This window comes from Mytilus edulis, chromosome 5 (assembly GCF_963676685.1).
Source record: "Mytilus edulis chromosome 5, xbMytEdul2.2, whole genome shotgun sequence".
Classification (NCBI taxonomy): domain Eukaryota; kingdom Metazoa; phylum Mollusca; class Bivalvia; order Mytilida; family Mytilidae; genus Mytilus; species Mytilus edulis.
The window spans coordinates 34,444,951-34,464,298 of NC_092348.1; the positions used below are offsets into that span (position 1 = coordinate 34,444,951).

Below are 19,348 nucleotides of genomic sequence, written 5' to 3' on the forward strand. Positions count from 1 at the left end.
GCGCATATTACTACGGGGACATTGTTAACGATAATAAAGTCCGTGTAAACGATCCGACCGCCGTGAAATCCAATATCGGATAAATGCTATCGGTACTTACATACGGTAAGAAAACAAACACGTCAAAGACTAGTATGTGTAATGTTGATAAAAGGGATGATTTTTCATTTCCTATCGTTAATTATCCGTTTTTAGATGGTGACGTTCCCTTGTCACCATCTTACGGTGTTTATGTATCTCAACTTGTACGATTCGCTCGTGTATGTAACAATGTTTTAGATTTTAACGAGAGAAATTTATGTATTACTGAAAAATTATTACACCAGGGTTTTCGATATCACAAACTAGTCAAAACACGGTGACAAAGCACGATTCATTCGCGATATCGTTGCTGGTAGGCGCATATCACTACGGGGACATTGTTAACGATTATATAGTCCGTGTAAACGATCCGACCGCCGTGAAATCCAATATCGGATAAATGCTATCGGTACTTACATACGGTAAGAAAACAAACACGTCGAAGACTAGTATGTGTAATGTTGATAAAAGGGATGATTTTTCATTTCCTATCGTTAATTATCCGTTTTTAGATGGTGACGTTCCCTTGTCACCATCTTACGGTGTTTATGTATCTCAACTTGTACGATTCGCTCGTGTATGTAACAATGTTTTAGATTTTAACGAGAGAAATTAATGTATTACTGAAAAATTATTACACCAGGGTTTTCGATATCACAAACTAGTCAAAACATTTACTAAATTTTATCATCGGTATAAAGACATCATTCGTAAATATAGCTCAACATGCAGACTTCTAATACGTTCAGGTATTTCACATCCAATTTTTTATGAAAATATTCTTTATAAAGCACAAAGGTGTCAGTATTCACCTCAGAAACTTACAAAACCTTTGAATAGACTTATTAAGAAGGGATATAATTACGATACTGTTGTCAAGTCATTAAAAATTGCATATTTTGGCGTTAATATTGAGTCACTGATAAGGTCCTTGCATCGGAACTAAACACATTTATTCTAAAAACAGTTGTTGGCATGACACGGGTTATGTTCTTCTCATATATGTTATGATGGTATGATACTAAACCCCTAACGGAAAGGATTGTGCCTGATGTTCATATGATGAAATCATAATCTTTCAGTCAGTTTAATTGAAGTCTGGAGCTGGCATGTCAGTTAACTGCTAGTATTCTGTTGGTATTTATGTATTATTGTCATTTTGTTTATTTTCTTTGGTTACATCTTCTGACATCAGACTCGGACTTCTCTTGAACTGAATTTTAATGTGCGTATTGTTATGCGTTTACTTTTCGACATTGGTTAGAGGTATAGGGGGAGGGTTGAGATCTCACAAACATGTTTAACCCCGCCGCATTTTTGCGCCTGTCCCAAGTCAGGAACCTCTGGCCTTTGTTAGTCTTGTATTATTTTAATTTTAGTTTCTTGTGTACAATTTGGAAATTAGTATGGCGTTCATTATCACTGGACTAGTATATATTTGTTTAGGGGCCAGCTGAAGGACGCCTCCGGGTGCGGGAATTTCTCGCTACATTGAAGACCTGTTGGTGACCCTCTGCTGTTGTTTTTTATTTGGTCGGGTTGTTGTATCTTTGACACATTCCCCATTTCCATTCTCAATTTTATCTAGTATCACACAAAGTTAAAGAATTCAATCTGGAGAGATTTTGGAATTTAGATTCAATAGGAATAAATAGTAGGGAGGTAGACGAAGACGACAATGCATATATTCAAGTCTATCAGGACAGATAAATTGAGTTCTGAGAAAACAAATATTCCGCTATGTTACCTTGAAAGCTCCTGATAAGATGAAGAGGCCTCACAAAGAGTTGTCCAAAGGGGTTCCAATGTTTCATATTTTCCCCGCCATTATAAGCGTCTGGAATAGTAAGCATAGAAACCAAATCTCAAGCTTGTTACTCATCCACACCCGCCATGGTATATTGCACATTTTACATGATGAAAAACATTAGACCGAGTCGTTCAAATATCATCAATAAGTCTTTCCACTTTCAAAAACATGTTTTCTTGCTTCGTAAACCCTATCTGATAAGTTTGTTCGATCTTACTACAAAACCACGTATCGTTTTATCAATGGCATTATCAAATCCATATCTGGTGATGTTGGCTGATCAATCATCATTCTAAATCATTAAGTCACATCTTCAAACGCCATCCATGTCAACAACGAAGTTTCCTTTCAAGTAAACGTGCACTTGAAAGGTCACGGATAGATTATATCTAAGGCTTTTTCCACTTCCAAATACAAGCCAAAGTTCATCTGCCCCCATGTCACGGAATAATGACACAGCAATGACAGCAGCATCAGTATCGACTGTTCAAGTCATGAGTCAGTTAAGTCTGTGAATCACTGCATCAGACACATGTTTTTTTTGTATATTGATTCTATAGTATAAGCCTATTCATTTTAACATGGGGCTAAACTTGAAACACCATCATGTGGTGAATACCACAAAACATCCTCAGCATTTGTTGCTACAACCAACTCTTCCTCAAAATCTATTGAGCAAGCGCCTGTGAATAAAAACTAAAAAGTTCTTTCTTAATGTCGTCATCTCTCAGAAAACTTTACCAATTTTGAGATTTGTTTCGACTCTGGATTCGTCTTTGTATTCTCTTACCCCGAAGTGTATTTCTTTTTTCTTGTGGCAGCATTCAAACTACCGGTATTGTCTATATATGCATTCATCCACTGTTGCAGTTTCAAGTTGTTTCATAACGAGTATGCTGATAGGGTATTATGCCCTTATCTTAAAAAGCATGAAACTATTATGATAAAGTCTTGGATGCATATGACAGTTGTAGCAACACATGTTCAGGATATTCTATCTTTACCGACGTGATGCGTTTCAAGTTAAACACCATATTAATACATATGTATTAAAAGGCTGACACTAGAATCATGCGGTGCATGTGTCTGATGCAGTGAAACACAAAATTAAACAAGTCATTATTCGAACAGTTGTTACTGATGATGCTGTCATTACTGTTTCGCTATTCCGTGACATAGGGGTAGACGAAATTTGGATTGTGTTTAAGAGGAGGAAAAGCTTTGGATAAATATATATAAATGACCTTCCAAATGCACTCGCGATTAGGGATCACACACAAATATTGTGATCCATTTTCCGGTTGTGATACGGTTCTCTGTTTTCTTGAAAAGGGGGGGAAAAGACTGTTTGGGAGACATTGATAGCATTTGAAGATGTGACTTTAACTTAAAGAATGATAATTGATCCGCCTAAATCACCGGTGTTTACTGTAAGATGGCAAAAAATAATCATATGGGGTTAGCATGGTTAACAAAGCAAGAAATATCTATTTACGCAAAAGGGTAGGTTAATTGAGGTTATCAACTTAGTCTAGTCTTTTCCAGCATGCAAAATGTACAATATACTAAGACACGTGTTTAGGGGACGAGCCTGAAATTGGCTCGTATGCTACCAAGTCCAGGCGCTAATGGATGACGACGGGACAAAGGGGATCACTTTTAAAAAACTCTTTCTGAGGGCTCATCATGTTGTCAGAAGCTTGCACATTGTGGATGTAAGAAAGGTTGTCACGGTTGTTTTTATGAGGAAAATCAAGTCTCCCGTGCCCTGCGTCTTGTGCATGTGGTGGTAACTGGGAATTTACAAGTTTTTGTTGCCAAATAGTGGTAATTTTTAAAAGGTTTAGTACTTAAGTGATTTTATTTTGATTAAATCAATCTATCCAAAGCTCTACATCGAACATATGGAGTGAGGACTCATCTTTGACATTTACGCCATATTGGTTTTTTTTTACCGGAAGTGTTAACTTTGTATTTAAATATTAATTACAGAATATGATAAGTGGTTAAGAGGATAAATTAAAGCCTAAAGTTGATGACCACCACAAAAAAAAAACCACTTTCTTCACATTTTGAAAAAAAAATAAATATCAAAATAAAAAAATGACATATTTATGTCCTCCATTTTGAATATTACCGGAAGAAAGGATTTTTAAGACATATATCTTATACATTGTATCCCTTGGAAGCATCAAAGAAATGTTACTGTACAATTTAATGATAGTAACAATACGTTAAAACACATTTCAATCCCTCTCCCTAAAAAATAAGCTTATTTTAGTCAATGTCCGCCATATTGGATTCTACCGAAAGTAGGGTTTTTAGAGACATTTTATCTATATAATATATCCAAAAGTATTACATAACAAAGGTTTGTACCAAATATTATTATAGCAGCATGCTGATAGATCCTTTTCACATACTGTGGATTCATTATTATTCGTGGGATACCAATTTCTCGTGGATTTCGTTGGTACAGGCAAACCACGAAATTTGATGTTCAACGAATGACAAATTTTACAAAGGCTTGTACTAGTATGCAGACTTCGGTAAAACCACGAAATCAAATATCCACGAATATGTAAGTTTCCCTGAATCCACGAAAATTGGTACCCACGAAAATAAATGAATCCACAGTACTAGCCTTCTATATTGGGCCGATTAAAGTATGATGTCCGCCATTTTTTATTTAACCGGCAGTGAGACATTTTTTTCAAATGCCTTCTTATCTGAAATAAAAGAGTAATATTTCAGGAAGGTCTATGCCAATGTTCATGCTTATATCAGGATGTGCACAACTCGTCTGAAATATACTTGTGGCCGCCGGACTAAATGTGATATTCCAATACTAGACATTGTAACAAAAAGTGAGATTTTGAAAATTCTTCGAAAAAATACGATCCACTTAGAATAGATAAACACGTTTCGGAAAACTCTAAGGATTACTGTAGCAAGCGACTTTGAGAACGCGACACACAACGTATTTCCGAGATATTATTTCTCCGGTAATTCTATTTCGGAATAGTCTGGTAACAGCGCTTCTGTCTTCTGTTCTCCGATCTGACTGATTTCATTTTTTCGAGATCCGGGTCACGGTATCATAAATAAAGATGATAGTTAAGGCAATATGTACTACAACAACTGTTCAGCCAGTACATTAAATATACATATTCGTATTCCAAGGCGAAGTCACTGACAGTACGACGTCGACAATGGACAAGTACAATAAATCGGACGTTATGCTCCCGCGATAGGTTAACCAATAATGGCTAACGTGGAGAATCTCTTAGTATGGCCAGTCAACAATAGTTAATTTTCATTTTTAACCCTCTTCTGAAAAATCTTACGGGTCTAAGGCATCAGTGCTTTTATCCATTTTAAAGGTAATAACTACCTTTGTCCCTGTTATCGTGGCCCTAGTGGAGAATCTTTTAGTTTTGGTAGTCGGCAACAGTTCAATAAACGTCTTTCCCTTTGCTGACTGACTCGTACGGGTCTAGGGCATAAGTGTTAAGGGTCATTTTAGAGTCAATATCAACTTCTACCTCTGGTATAATTGTCGATGTGGAGAATCTCTTAGCTTGGCCAGCCGGCAATAGTTCAGTTCGAATTTGTTGTAAACCGGTATCCTATTTCCCCACTTTTAACCCTCTACTTACTTACTCATACGGGTCTAGGGTATAAGTGCTATGGGTCATTTTAAAGTCAATAAGTACCTCTTCCTCTGGTATCATTGCCTACGGGGACAATATCTTCGTTTGGCCAGCCGGCAATAATTCATTTCGAATTTGTGATATACTTGGGTACCCCCTCCTTATCCTTTCCTGACTAACTCGTACGGGTCTAGGGCATAAGTGCTATCTGCCATTTTAGAGGCAGTACCAACCTCTACCTCTGGTATAATGGTCGATGTTGAGAATCTTTTAGTTTGGCCAGCCGGCAATAGTTCAGTTCGAATTCGTTGTAAACCGGAATACCATATCCCCACTTTTAACCCTCTACTGACAAACTCGTACGGGTCTAGGGTACAAGTGCTTGGAGCCATTTTTAAGGCAATAAGTACCTCTTCCTCTGGTATCATTGCCCACGTGGAGAATTTCTTCATTTGGCCAGACGGCAATAGTTCATTTTCGAATTTGTGATATACCAGGGTACCCCCCTTATCCTTTCAAGACTAACTCGTACGGGTCTAGGGCATAAGTGCTATGGGCCATTTTATAGGCCATCCCAACCTCTACCTCTGGTATGATGGTCGATGTGGTGAATCTCTTATTTTGGCCAGCCGACAATAGTTCAGTTCGAATTCGTTGTAAACCGGAATACCATATCCCCCCTTTTAACCCTCTACTGAAAAACTCGTATGGGTCTAGGGTACCAGTGCTATGGGCCATTTTAAAGGCAATAAGTACCTCTTCCTCTGGTAGCATTGCCCACGTGGAGAATCTCTTCGTTTGGCCAGCCGGCAATAGTTCATTTTCGAATTTGTGATAAACCAGGGTACCCCCTTATCCTTTCCTGACTAACTCGTACGGGTCTAGGGCATACGTGCTATGAGCCATTTTATAGACAATACCAACCTCTACCTCTGGTATGATGGTTGATGTGGAGAATCTCTTAGTTTGGCCAGCCGGCAATAGTTCAGTTCGAATTCGTTGTAAACCGGAATACCATATCCCCCCTTTTAACCCTGTACTGACAAACTCGTACGGGTCTAGGGTACAAGTGCTCAGAGCCATTTTAAAGGCAATAAGTACCTGTTCCTGTGGTATCATTGCCCACGTGGAGAATCTCGTCGTTTGGTCAGCCGGCAATAGTTCATTTTCGAATTTGTGATATACCAGGGAACCCCCCTAATCCTTTCAAGACTAACTCGTACGGGTCTAGGGCATAAGTGCTATGGGCCACTTTATAGGCCATACCAACCTCTACCTCTGGTATGATGGTCGATGTGGAGAATCTCTTAGTTTGGCCAGCCGGCAATAGTTTAGTTCGAATTCGTTGTAAACCGGAATACCATATCCCCCCTTTTAACCTTCCACTGACAAACTCGTACGGGTCTAGGGTACTAGTGCTATGGGCCATTTTAAAGGCAATAAGAACGTCATCCTCTGGTATCATTGCCCACGTGGAGAATCTCTTTGTTTGGCCAGCCGGCAATAGTTCATTTTCTAATTTGTGATATACCAGGGTACCCCCCTTATCCTTTCCTGACTAACTCGTACGGGTCTAGGGCATAAGTGCTATCGGCCATTTTATAGGCAATACCAACCTCTACCTCTGGTATGATGGTTGATGTGGAGAATCTCTTAGTTTGGCCAGCCGGCAATAGTTCAGTTCGAATTCGTTGTAAACCGGAATAACATATCCCCCCTTTTAACCCTCTACTGACAAACTCGTACGGGTCTAGGGTACACGTGCTCTGGGCCATTTTAAAGGCAATAAGTACTTCTTCCTCTGGTATCATTGCCCACGTGGAGAATCTCTTCGTTTGGCCAGCCGCCAATAGTTCATTTTCTAATTTGTGATATACCAGGGTACCCCCCTTATCCTTTCAAGACTAACTCGTACGGGTCTAGGGCATAAGTGATCTGGGCCATTTTATAGGCCATACCAACCTTTACCTCTGGTATGATGGTCGATGTGGTGAATCTCTTATTTTGGCCAGCCGACAATAGTTCAGTTCGAATTCGTTGTAAACCGGAATACCATATCCCCCCTTTTAACCCTCTACTGACAAACTCGTATGGGTCTAGGGTATAAGTGCTATGGGCCATTCTAAAGGCAATAATTACCTCTTCCTCTGGTATCATTGCCCACGTGGAGAATCTCTTCGTTTGGCCAGCCGGCAATAGTTCATTTTCGAATTTGTGATATACCAGGGTAGCCCCCTTATCCTTTTCTGACTAACTCGTACGGGTCTAGGGCATACGTGCTCTGAGCCATTTTATAGGCAATACTAACCTCTACCTCTGGTATGATGGTTGATGTGGAGAATCTCTTAGTTTGGCCAGCCGGCAATAGTTCAGTTCGAATTCGTTGTAAACCGGAATACCATATCCCCCCTTTTAACCCTCTACTGACAAACTCGTACGGGTCTAGGGTACAAGTGCTCAGAGCCATTTTAAAGGCAATAAGTACCTCTTCCTGTGGTATCATTGCCTACGTGGAGAATCTCTTCGTTTGGTCAGCCGGCAATAGTTCATTTTCGAATTTGTGATATACCAGGGAACCCCCCTAATCCTTTCAAGACTAACTCGTACGGGTCTAGGGCATAAGTGCTATGGGCCACTTTATAGGCCATACCAACCTCTACCTCTGGTATGATGGTCGATGTGGAGAATCTCTTAGTTTGGCCAGCCGGCAATAGTTTAGTTCGAATTCGTTGTAAACCGGAATACCATATCCCTCCTTTTAACCTTCCACTGACAAACTCGTACGGGTCTAGGGTACAAGTGCTATGGGCCATTTTAAAGGCAATAAGTACGTCTTCCTCTGGTATCATTGCCAACGTGGAGAATCTCTTTGTTTGGCCAGCCGGCAATAGTTCATTTTCTAATTTGTGATATACCAGGGTACCCCCCTTATCCTTTCCTGACTAACTCGTACGGGTCTAGGGCATAAGTGCTATCGACCATTTTATAGGCAATACCAACCTCTACCTCTGGTATGATGGTTGATGTGGAGAATCTCTTAGTTTGGCCAGCCGGCAATAGTTCAGTTCGAATTCGTTGTAAACCGGAATACCATATCCCCCCTTTTAACCCTCTACTGACAAACTCGTACGGGTCTAGGGTACACGTGCTCTGGGCCATTTTAAAGGCAATAAGTTCTTCTTCCTCTGGTATCATTGCCCACGTGGAGAATCTCTTCGTTTGGCCAGCCGCCAATAGTTCATTTTCGAATTTGTGATATACCAGGGTACCCCCCTTATCCTTTCAAGACTAACTCGTACGGGTCTAGGGCATAGTGCTATGGGCCATTTTATAGGCCATACCAACCGTTACCTCTGGTATGATGGTCGATGTGGTGAATCTCTTATTTTGGCCAGCCGACAATAGTTCAGTTCGAATTCGTTGTAAACCGGAATACCATATCCCTCCTTTGAACCCTCTACTGACAAACTCGTACGGGTCTAGGGTATAAGTACTATGGGCCATTTTAAAGGCAACAAGGACCTCTTCCTCTGGTATCATTGCCCACGTGGAGAATTTCTTCGTTTGGCCAGCCGGCAATAGTTCATTTTCGAATTTGTGATATACCAGGGTACCCCCCTTATCCTTTTCTGACTAACTCGTACGGGTCTAGGGCATATGTGCTATGAGCCATTTTATAGACAATACTAACCTCTACCTCCGGTATGATGGTTGATGTGGAGAATCTCTTAGTTTGGCCAGCCGGCAATAGTTCAGTTCGAATTCGTTGTAAACCGGAATACCATATCCCTCCTTTTAACCTTCCACTGACAAACTCGTACGGGTCTAGGGTACAAGTGCTATGGGCCATTTTAAAGGCAATAAGTACGTCTTCCTCTGGTATCATTGCCAACGTGGAGAATCTCTTCGTTTGGCCAGCCGCCAATAGTTCATTTTCGAATTTGTGATATACCAGGGTACCCCCCCTTATCCTTTCAAGACTAACTCGTACGGGTCTAGGGCATAGTGCTATGGGCCATTTTATAGGCCATACCAACCTTTACCTCTGGTATGATGGTCGATGTGGTGAATCTTTTATTTTGGCCAGCCGACAATAGTTCAGTTCGAATTCGTTGTAAACCGGAATACCATATCCCCCCTTTTAACTCTCTACTGACAAACTCGTATGGGTCTAGGGTATAAGTGCTATGGGCCATTTTAAAGGCAATAAAAACCTCTTCCTCTGGTATCATTGCCCACGTGGAGAATCTCTTTGTTTGGCCAGCCGGCAATAGTTCATTTTAAAATTTGTGATAAACCAGGGTACCCCCTTATCCTTTCCTGACTAACTCTTACGGGTCTAGGGCATAAGTGCTATGGGCCATTTTAGAGGGAATACCAACCTCTACCTCTGGTATAATGGGCGATGTGGAGAATCTCTTAGTTTGGCCAGCCGGCAATAGTTCAGTTCGAATTCGTTGTATCCGGGATACCATATCCCCCCTTTGAACCCTCTACTGACAAACTCGTACGGGTCTAGGGTACAAGTGCTATGGGCCATTTTAAAGGCGATAAGAACCTCTTCCTCTGGTTGTCAAAGATTCACGACCTTGTTCAAACGTACCCAACGTTACTATTGTTGACGTAACGTTATTGTAACGCAAATTTGTTTGGGATCTGAATTATAGAATTGAAAGCAACACAACGTCTTTTTATTGCCTACAAAAGCGAAGTACTAACCCTAGCATCATAGCATCTTACATATTGGTACCGTGACCGATGGATAAGCTGAAAGCAGTGAGAGGAGGCCACAGAAGCGCCGTAACCAGACAGATTCACAAAACTGACGAGAAAATCAACGAAGGAGAGATCACCCGACGGGACATTCATAGTGCCATTGAAAACCTTGAACGGAAACATGAACTTTTGCAGAAACTAGACGCTGAAATAGTGGATTCCTTGGATGCAGAAAGTGTGGAACAGGAAATTTTGGATGCAGACGAATTTAATCAGCATATAGACATTAATATTCGCCGCTACAAAGAATGTGATTTGGAGTTGAGATCAAGTACACCCCAGGACTCGGTGAGTCAATTAACCTCAAGTATCGTACAAAATACTAGTACAACGCATTCATCTTCAAATAATTTCAATCATAATACAAATCAGCACATGCAAACATCGGCAAGTGCAAACTCACAAGGAGAATATGAGATCAACAGAGATCCGCCATTAAATGAAACTTATAAGTTCTATCACAAACTTCCAAAACTAGATTTGCCGACTTTTTCGGGAGATTTACTTCTATGGCAAACTTTCTGGGAATCGTACGAAACTACTGTCCATACAAACCCATCATTGACAAACGTACAACGTTTCACATACTTGAAGGCCCAGCTTCACGGAGAAGCGGAAAGTTGCATATCGGGATTGTCACTTACACACACAAACTATGAGCAAGCAATTTCATTACTACAAGCGCGATATGGTCAACAAGGAATCATTATTGATGCACATATGCAAAAACTAGTCGATTTGCCAAACCCCACAATGTCATTAAACAGTCTCAGAACATTCTATGACAAAGTTGAAATTAGTATTAGAGGCCTAGAATCGCTAGGACAGTGTCAAACAAATTTTGGAACAGTACTTACACCCATCATCTTTAGAAAACTACCACCGGAATTGAGAACTACATTGACAAGAGAGCATGATACAAATACATGGACCATAGACTTACTACGGAAGGCTATAGGTAAGGAGCTGCGCGCTCAACAAGCTGGCCACGCTATGAACACAGATAATTTAACCCCTACCGCATCGTTTGTAACAAAGGCTACAATGAAAGGAAATTATAGACAAGTCAATAGAGTACACACAAACTCCAGGAACAACACTGAATCGAATAAACCCAAGCCATGCATATTTTGTAACAAATCCCATTCAGCTGTTGATTGCTCAGAGATTAAAGATAATGCCAGTCGTTACGAAATAGTCAAGAAAAAACAACTTTGTTTCAACTGTTTTGGTAAACATAAGATATCAGAATGTAGATCACGATATAAATGTCGTAAATGTGACAAAAAACATCACACTGCTCTATGTAATCAGGAAACTCAAGCACCTGTACCTCCCGCTGATGCCGCCGCCGTCAATACAGTAAATGTTAATGGAGAAGAAAGTAACCCTATGTCAACGTTTTACACGTCAAGCACAGGCACATACCGAGATACTTCTTAAGACAGCAGTAGCACCTGTATGGTTCGAGGATCGGAGCGTGATGTCTAACATTTTACTAGATGAAGGGTCTCAGAAATCATTTATTTCAGAAGATTTAGCAGCACAATTACAACTTAAACCTTGTGGAAATTCTACAATTAGTTTATCAACTTTTGGAAACGCCAACCAGAACGTGAGACACATGGATAAGGCTCAGATTACTTTAGAAATTGAAACTGGTGGATTTATTCCTATGGATGTACTGATAGTACCGCGCATTGCCGCACCCCTCAGTAATGTTACAAATGTCATCGCTTCAAAACTGCCATATCTCAAAGGATTACGATTAGCTAACCCAGTCACAGAGGATAGGAAATTTGAACTTTCTCTTTTAATTGGAGCGGACTACTATTGGAGTATTGTGCAGGATCACGTGATCAGAGGAGATGGGCCAACGGCCGTAAAATCCCGTTTGGGATACTTGTTGTCAGGACCGATGCATACTTTTACAGGAGAACAATCATCAACAGGAATGTTTAATGTACTGATTCAACATCAGCAAGAGGAAAGCAGCCTGGAAAATTTTTGGGATTTAGAATCTATTGGTGTCAAAGCAGACGAATTAGAAACAACCACCATGAAAGACTTCAATGATGAATACGAAACAAAATGCATAACTTACCAAGATAATCGCTATACCGCAAAACTGCCACGGAGAAATGATTTCAATGAGTTACCTACGAACTATAATGTCACTTTACGCAGAACTTGTAATATGATCGATAGACTCAAAAAGGATACCAACATGCTGAAAATGTATGGCGACATAATTAAGGACCAAAAACGCCAAGGGTTCATTGAGCGGGTAACAGAAAATGGAAACCAGTCAAACAGAATTCACTACATTCCTCACCATGCAGTAAAAAAGGACTCATCTACGACTCCTATACGTATAGTCTATGATTGTAGTTGTCATGAATCACCTCACAAGGCTAGTTTAAACGATTGTCTCATGTCAGTTCCGCCGATGTTAAACGATTTGACGGGAATTTTAGCTAGATTCAGATTACACAAGCACGCAGTGACTACCGACATAGAGAAAGCGTTTTTGAATGTCGAACTGGATAAAGAAGATAGGGACGTCACAAGATTTTTTTGGTTGAGTGATCCATCTGACCCAGACAGTCCACTGATAACTTACCGTTTTAGAGTCGTTCTATTTGGAACTACATGCTCACCTTACATCTTGAATGCCACCCTTATGAAGCACTTCAAACTCAATTCTTGTAAAACAGCCGAGATACTGAAAAACGACCTGTATGTTGACAATGTTTTGTCAAGCTTCTGGGATGAGAAAGAAATGCTGAAATTCTACAGAGAATCACGAGATTTATTGGCAAGAGGAGGATTCAATCTGAGATCATGGATGTCAAATAGCACAGAATTACTACGCTTAGCCCAATCTGAAAAATGCATAGAAAGAGATACGAACATCAAAATTCTTGGTCTCCGTTGGAATGTGAACAACGATCAAATCTCGTTTCAAAACAACATGAATACACCAACGGAAAGGATAATAACAAAACGTGAGATCTTAAGACAATCTTCAAACATTTATGATCCGCTAGGTCTGCTTAGCCCCGTCACCGTCAGAACAAAGATGTTAATGCAATTGTTGTGGAAAGAAAAGTTTACATGGGACTGCCCTTTACCAAAAGAAATCGAATCAACATGGAGTGATTTGACCAAAGATCTACAATTTGCAATGAACATTGAGATTCCTAGATGTTATTTTGAATGTTCAGGAATAACGGAAATTGAAACAGCAGAATTACATATTTTCACAGATTCAAGTCAACTAGCTTATGGAACCTGTGCGTATCTTGTCACAGAAAAGGAGTCTGCATTAGTAATGGCAAAGAATCGAGTTGCCCCATTGAAAAGTGTCACTCTACCTAATCTTAAACTGATGGCTGCCCTTTTAGGGGCTCGACTTGCGAAACATCTTATTCAAAATCTACATATTGGAAACTTACAAATCAACTTCTGGTGTGACAGTCAGATCGTTTTGAAATGGCTTCAATCAACAAAACCACTCAAAAAGTTTGTCGCAAACAGAGTCAAGGAAATTAAGGAGTCAAATGAAAATCAAAAATGGCGTTATTGTCCGACGGATGCAAATCCTGCAGATTTATTAACTAGAGGCATAACAGGAACGAAATTCATAAACAACAGATTATGGTTTCATGGACCCGAGTGGATAACAGACAAAACACAATGGCCAACATGGAGCGGAAACGAAATTGTTGAAAACGAGAATATAATGGAGATTCCCACTAATGAAACCTCAGAAAAACAGCACGTCTTACTCACATCTCAGAAACGTCAAGAATTTGGCATACATAAGATTATGGATATCGAACGTTATAGCAGTTTGAAGACATTAATACGTGTTACAGCCTATGTAATAAGATTTATACAAAACTGTAAGTTAGCACGGAGTGATAGAACATTGTCGGAATTAACCGTTAATGAAATACAGCATGCTACATTGACATGGATACAAACGGTTCAGAAATCAGAATATCATGAAGTGTTTAATTATTTCAACAAATCTGTGACAGTTAAGCCGTCTATTGTAAGACAATTGAACTTGTACTTTGGTGAAGAAAATGCACTTCGTTGCATTTGCCGCGGGAGAATTCAACATGCACCTTTGGAGGAATCAGCTAAACATCCATACTTGTTACCTCCGTTACATAGACTCACTTCACTCATTATTATGGATGCTCATATCAATCATTTACATGAAGGCGTCAACTCTACCGTAACACACTTGCGACAAGTATACTGGATACCTCGAATTCGTCAACGAGTCAAAGTTATTCTTAGAAAATGCGTTAACTGTCGGAAAGTAACAGGGCATGCTTACCAACAACCTGATCCACCGCCACTGCCCAAAGAGAGGTTACACGAGGATATACCGTTTACTGTTACAGGCGTAGACTTTGCTGGTCCTATGTATGTGCGAAATACAGATGATACAAAATCACTTATGTTTGTTTACATGTGCGTCGACGAGAGCTGTTCATTTAGAACTTGTGAATAACTTATCAGAACCTACATTTATGTTAGCTTTCAGAAGATTCGCAAGCAGGAGATCCTTACCGAAGTTACTAATATCTGACAATGCACTAACTTTTGAAGCTGCCAGTCGAGAAATCAAACATCTTACAAACTCAAATTCAGTGCGCGAAAGTCTAAGCTCTACAGGAACAAATTGGAAATTTATTACAAAGAAAGCTCCGTGGTTTGGTGGTTTCTATGAACGGTTGATTGGGTTAACGAAAATGTGTTTAAAGAAAGTATTAGGAAGTAACTGTGTCGATTTAGAGACTTTACAAACTGTGTTAACAGAGATCGAAGCAACTCTCAATGATAGACCTCTAACGTATGTTTCATCCGATCTTACGGATCCAGAACCACTGACACCATCACATCTTTTGTATGGTCGAAAAATTACGCGACTTCCGTATCCAGCTAGTGAAAACAATGGACATTTTGAACCAATTAACTTTAACAAACGTGTTCAATTACAAAGAGACATTCTAAACCACTTTCAACAGCGATGGAAATATGAGTATTTGACCTCATTACGGGAACATCACAGAAGTGTAGGAAATAACGAACAATCGATAGCTATTGGTGATGTTGTTCAAATACATGACGAAACTTTAAGAAATTCATGGAAACTCGCCGTTGTCGAAGAACTCGTAAAAGGAGAGGATAATCTTATCAGAACTGTAAAACTTCGCACTAAAAACGGAACCACCAACCGCCCAATCTCGAAATTATACCCAATCGAAGTGAACTGTATTGAATCTGAACCGGAGGATGTTACACGACCCAAGATGTTCCGTCAGGCGAAGTCAGATGCCGTACAAAAGATTCACGAGTGGACAAAATAACTTTTCAAATTATGATCGAAATAGACTGTTCAAATTCAAAGTGATTAATTCTTTCTTTTATGATACATAGACTTTAAAGTTAAGTGATGAATTATGATTTATGTCTTCAATTTAGTCAAATTTTCATTTCATTTCTATTTATATTTCACTTTCGGCGCCCGGAGTGTCAAAGATTCACGACCTTGTTCAAACGTACCCAACGTTACTATTGTTGACGTAACGTTATTGTAACGCAAACTTGTTTGGGATCTGAATTATAGAATTGAAAGCAACACAACGTCTTTTTATTGCCTACAAAAGCGAAGTACTAACCCTAGCATCATAGCATCTTACATACTGGTATCATTGCCCACGTTGAGAATCTCTTCGTTTGGCCAGCCGACAATAGTTCATTTTCGAATTTGTGATATACCAGGGTACCCCCCTTATCCTTTTCTGACTAACTCGTACGGGTCTAGGGCATAAGTGCTATGGGCCATTTTAGAGGCAATACCAACCTCTACCACTGGTATAATGGTCAATGTGGAGAATCTCTTAGTTTGGCCAGCCGGCAATAGTTCAGTTCGAAAACGTTGTAAACCGGAATACCATATACCTCCTTTGAACCCTCTACTGACAAACTCGTACGGGTCTAGGGTATAAGTACTATAGACCATTTTAAAGGCAATAAGGACCTCTTCCTCTGGTATCATTGCCCACGTGGAGAATCTCTTCGTTTGGCCAGCCGGCAATAGTTCATTTTCGAATTTGTGATATACCAGGGTACCCCCATTATCCTTTTCTGACTAACTGGTACGGGTCTAGGGCATAAGTGCTATGGGCCATTTTAGAGGCAATACCAACCTCTACCTCTGGTATAATGGCCGATGTGGAGAATCCCTTAGTTTGGCCAGCCGGCAATAGTTCAGTTCGAATTCGTTGTATTAGGGATACTATATCCCCCCTTTGAACCCTCTACTGACAAACTCGTACAGGTCTAGGGTATAAGTACTCTGGGCCATTTTAAAGGCAATTAATACCTCTTCCTCTGGTATCATTGCCCACGTGGAGAATCTCTTCGTTTGGCCAGCCGGCAATAGTTCATTTTCGAATTTGTGATATACCAGGGTACCCCCCTTATCCTTTTCTGACTAACTCGCACGGGTCTAGGGCATAAGTGCTATGGGCCATTTTAGAGGCAATACCAACCTCTACCTCTGGTATAATGGTCGATGTGGAGAATCTCTTAGTTTGGCCAGCCGGCAATAGTTCAGTTCGCATTTGTTGTATCCGGGATACCATATCCCCCCTTTGAACCCTCTACTGACAAATTCGTACGGGTCAAGGGTATAAGTGCTCTGGGCCATTTAAAAGGCAATAAGTACTTCTTCCTCTGGTATCATTGCCCACGTGGAGAATCTCTTCGTTTGGCCAACCGGCAATAGTTCGTTTTCGAATTTGTGATATACCAGGTTACCCCCCTTATCCTTTTCTGACTAACTCGTACGGGTCTAGGGCATAAGTGCTATGGGCCATTTTAGAGGCAATACCAACCTCTACCTCTGGTATAATGGTCCATGTGGTGAATCTCTTAATTTGGCCAGCCGGCAATAGTTCAGTTCGAATTCGTTGTATCCGGGATACCATATCCCCCCCTTTGAACCCTCTACTGACAAACTCGTACGGGTCTAGGGTATAAGTCCTATGGGCCATTTTAAAGGCAATAAGTACCTCTTCCTCTGGTATCATTGCCCACGTGGAGAATCTCTTCGTTTGGTCAGCCGGCAATAGTTCATTTTCGAATTTGTGATATACCAGGGTACCCCCTTATCCTTTTCTGACTAACTCGTACGGGTCTAGGACATAAGTGCTATGAGCCATTTTAGAGGCAATACCAACCTCTACCTCTGGTATAATGGTCGATGTGGAGAATCTCTTAGTTTGGCCAGCCGGCAATAGTTCAGTTCGAATTCGTTGTATCCGGGATACCATATCCCCCCTTTGAACCCTCTACTGACAAACTCGTACGGGTCTAGGGTATAAGTGCTATGGGCCATTTTAAAGGCAATAAATACCTCTTCCTCTGGTATCATTGCCCACGTGGAGAATCTCTTCGTTTGGCCAGCCGACAATAGTTCATTTTCGAATTTGTGATATACCAGGGTAGCCCCCTTATCCTTTTCTGACTAACTCGTACGGGTCAAGGGCATAAGTGCTGTGGGCCATTTCAGAGACAATACCAACCTCTACCTCTGGTGTAATGGCCGATGTGGAGAATCTCTTAGTTTGGCCAGCCGGCAATAGTTCAGTTCGAATTCGTTGTATCCGGGATACCATATCCCCCCTTTGAACCCTCTACTGACAAACTTGTACGGGTCTAGGGTATAAGTGCTAAGAGCCATTTTAAAGGCAATAAGTACCTCTTCCTCTGGTATCATTGCCCACGTGGAGAATCTCTTCGTTTGACCAGCCGTCAATAGTTCATTTTCGAATTTGTGATATACCAGGGTACCCCCCTTATCCTTTTCTGACTAACTCGTACGGGTCTAGGGCATAAGTGCTATGGGCCATTTTAGAGGCAATACCAACCTCTACCTCTGGTATAATGGTCGATGTGGAGAATCTCTTAGTTTGGCCAGCCGGCAATAGTTCAGTTCGAATTCGTTGTATCCGGGATACCATATCCCCCCTTTGAACCCTCTACTGACAAACTCGTACGGGTCTAGGGTATAAGTGCTATGGGCCATTTTGAAGGCAATAAGTACCTCTTCCTCTGGTATCATTGCCCACATGGAAAATCTCTTCGTTTGGCCAGCCGGCAATAGTTCATTTTCGAATTTGTGATATACCAGGGTACCCCCCTTATCCTTTTCTGACTAACTCGTACGGGTCTTGGGCATAAGTGCTATGAGCCATTTTAGAGGCAATACCAACCTCTACCTCTGGTATAATGGCCGATGTGGAAAATCTCTTAGTTTGGCCAGCCGGCAATAGTTCAGTTCGAATTCGTTGTATCCTGGATACCATATCCCCCCTTTGAACCCTCTACTGACAAACTCGTACGGGTCTAGGGTATAAGTCCTATGGGCCATTTTAAAGGCAATAAGTACCTCTTCCTCTGGTGTCATTGCCCACGTGGAGAATCTCTTCGTTTGGCCAGCCGGCAATAGTTCATTTTCGAATTTGTGATATACCAGGGTACCCCCCTTATCCTTTTCTGACTAACTCGTACGGGTCTAGGGCATAAGTGCTATGGGCCATTTTAGAGGCAATACCAACCTCTACCTCTGGTATAATGGCCGATGTGGAGAATCTCTTAGTTTGGCCAGACGGCAATAGTTCATTTTCGAATTCGTTGTATCCGGGATACCATATCCCCCCTTTGAACCCTCTACTGACAAACTCGTACGGGTCTAGGGAATAAGTGCTATGAGCCATTTTAAAGGCAATAAGTACCTCTTCCTCTGGTATCATTGCCCACGTGGAGAATCTCTTCGTTTGGCCAGCCGGCAATAGTTCATTTTCGAATTTGTGATATACCAGGGTACCCCCTTTATCCTTTCTTGACTAACTCGTACGGGTCTAGGGTATAAGTGCTATAGGCTATTTTGAAGGCAATAAGTACCTCTTCCTCTGGTATCATTATCCACGTGGGGAAT

General features: G+C 40.8%; 3 protein-coding genes across 3 annotated transcripts; all 3 read left to right on the forward strand.

Moving 5' to 3' along the window:
* Nucleotides 1–10,302: 10,302 nt before the first annotated feature.
* Nucleotides 10,303–11,763, forward strand: LOC139525061 (uncharacterized). Its single transcript, XM_071320239.1, has one exon. The coding sequence runs from the start codon at nt 10,303–10,305 to the stop codon at nt 11,761–11,763; it is 1,461 nt and encodes a 486-aa protein (XP_071176340.1).
* Nucleotides 11,764–11,803: 40 nt separating this feature from the next.
* LOC139525062 (uncharacterized) lies at nt 11,804–14,851 on the forward strand. Its single transcript, XM_071320240.1, has one exon. It carries the CDS (start codon nt 11,804–11,806, stop codon nt 14,849–14,851), a length of 3,048 nt encoding a protein of 1,015 aa, XP_071176341.1.
* Nucleotides 14,852–14,870: 19 nt separating this feature from the next.
* LOC139525063 (uncharacterized) lies at nt 14,871–15,710 on the forward strand. The gene has a single exon (XM_071320241.1). The coding sequence runs from the start codon at nt 14,871–14,873 to the stop codon at nt 15,708–15,710; it is 840 nt and encodes a 279-aa protein (XP_071176342.1).
* Nucleotides 15,711–19,348: the final 3,638 nt, after the last annotated feature.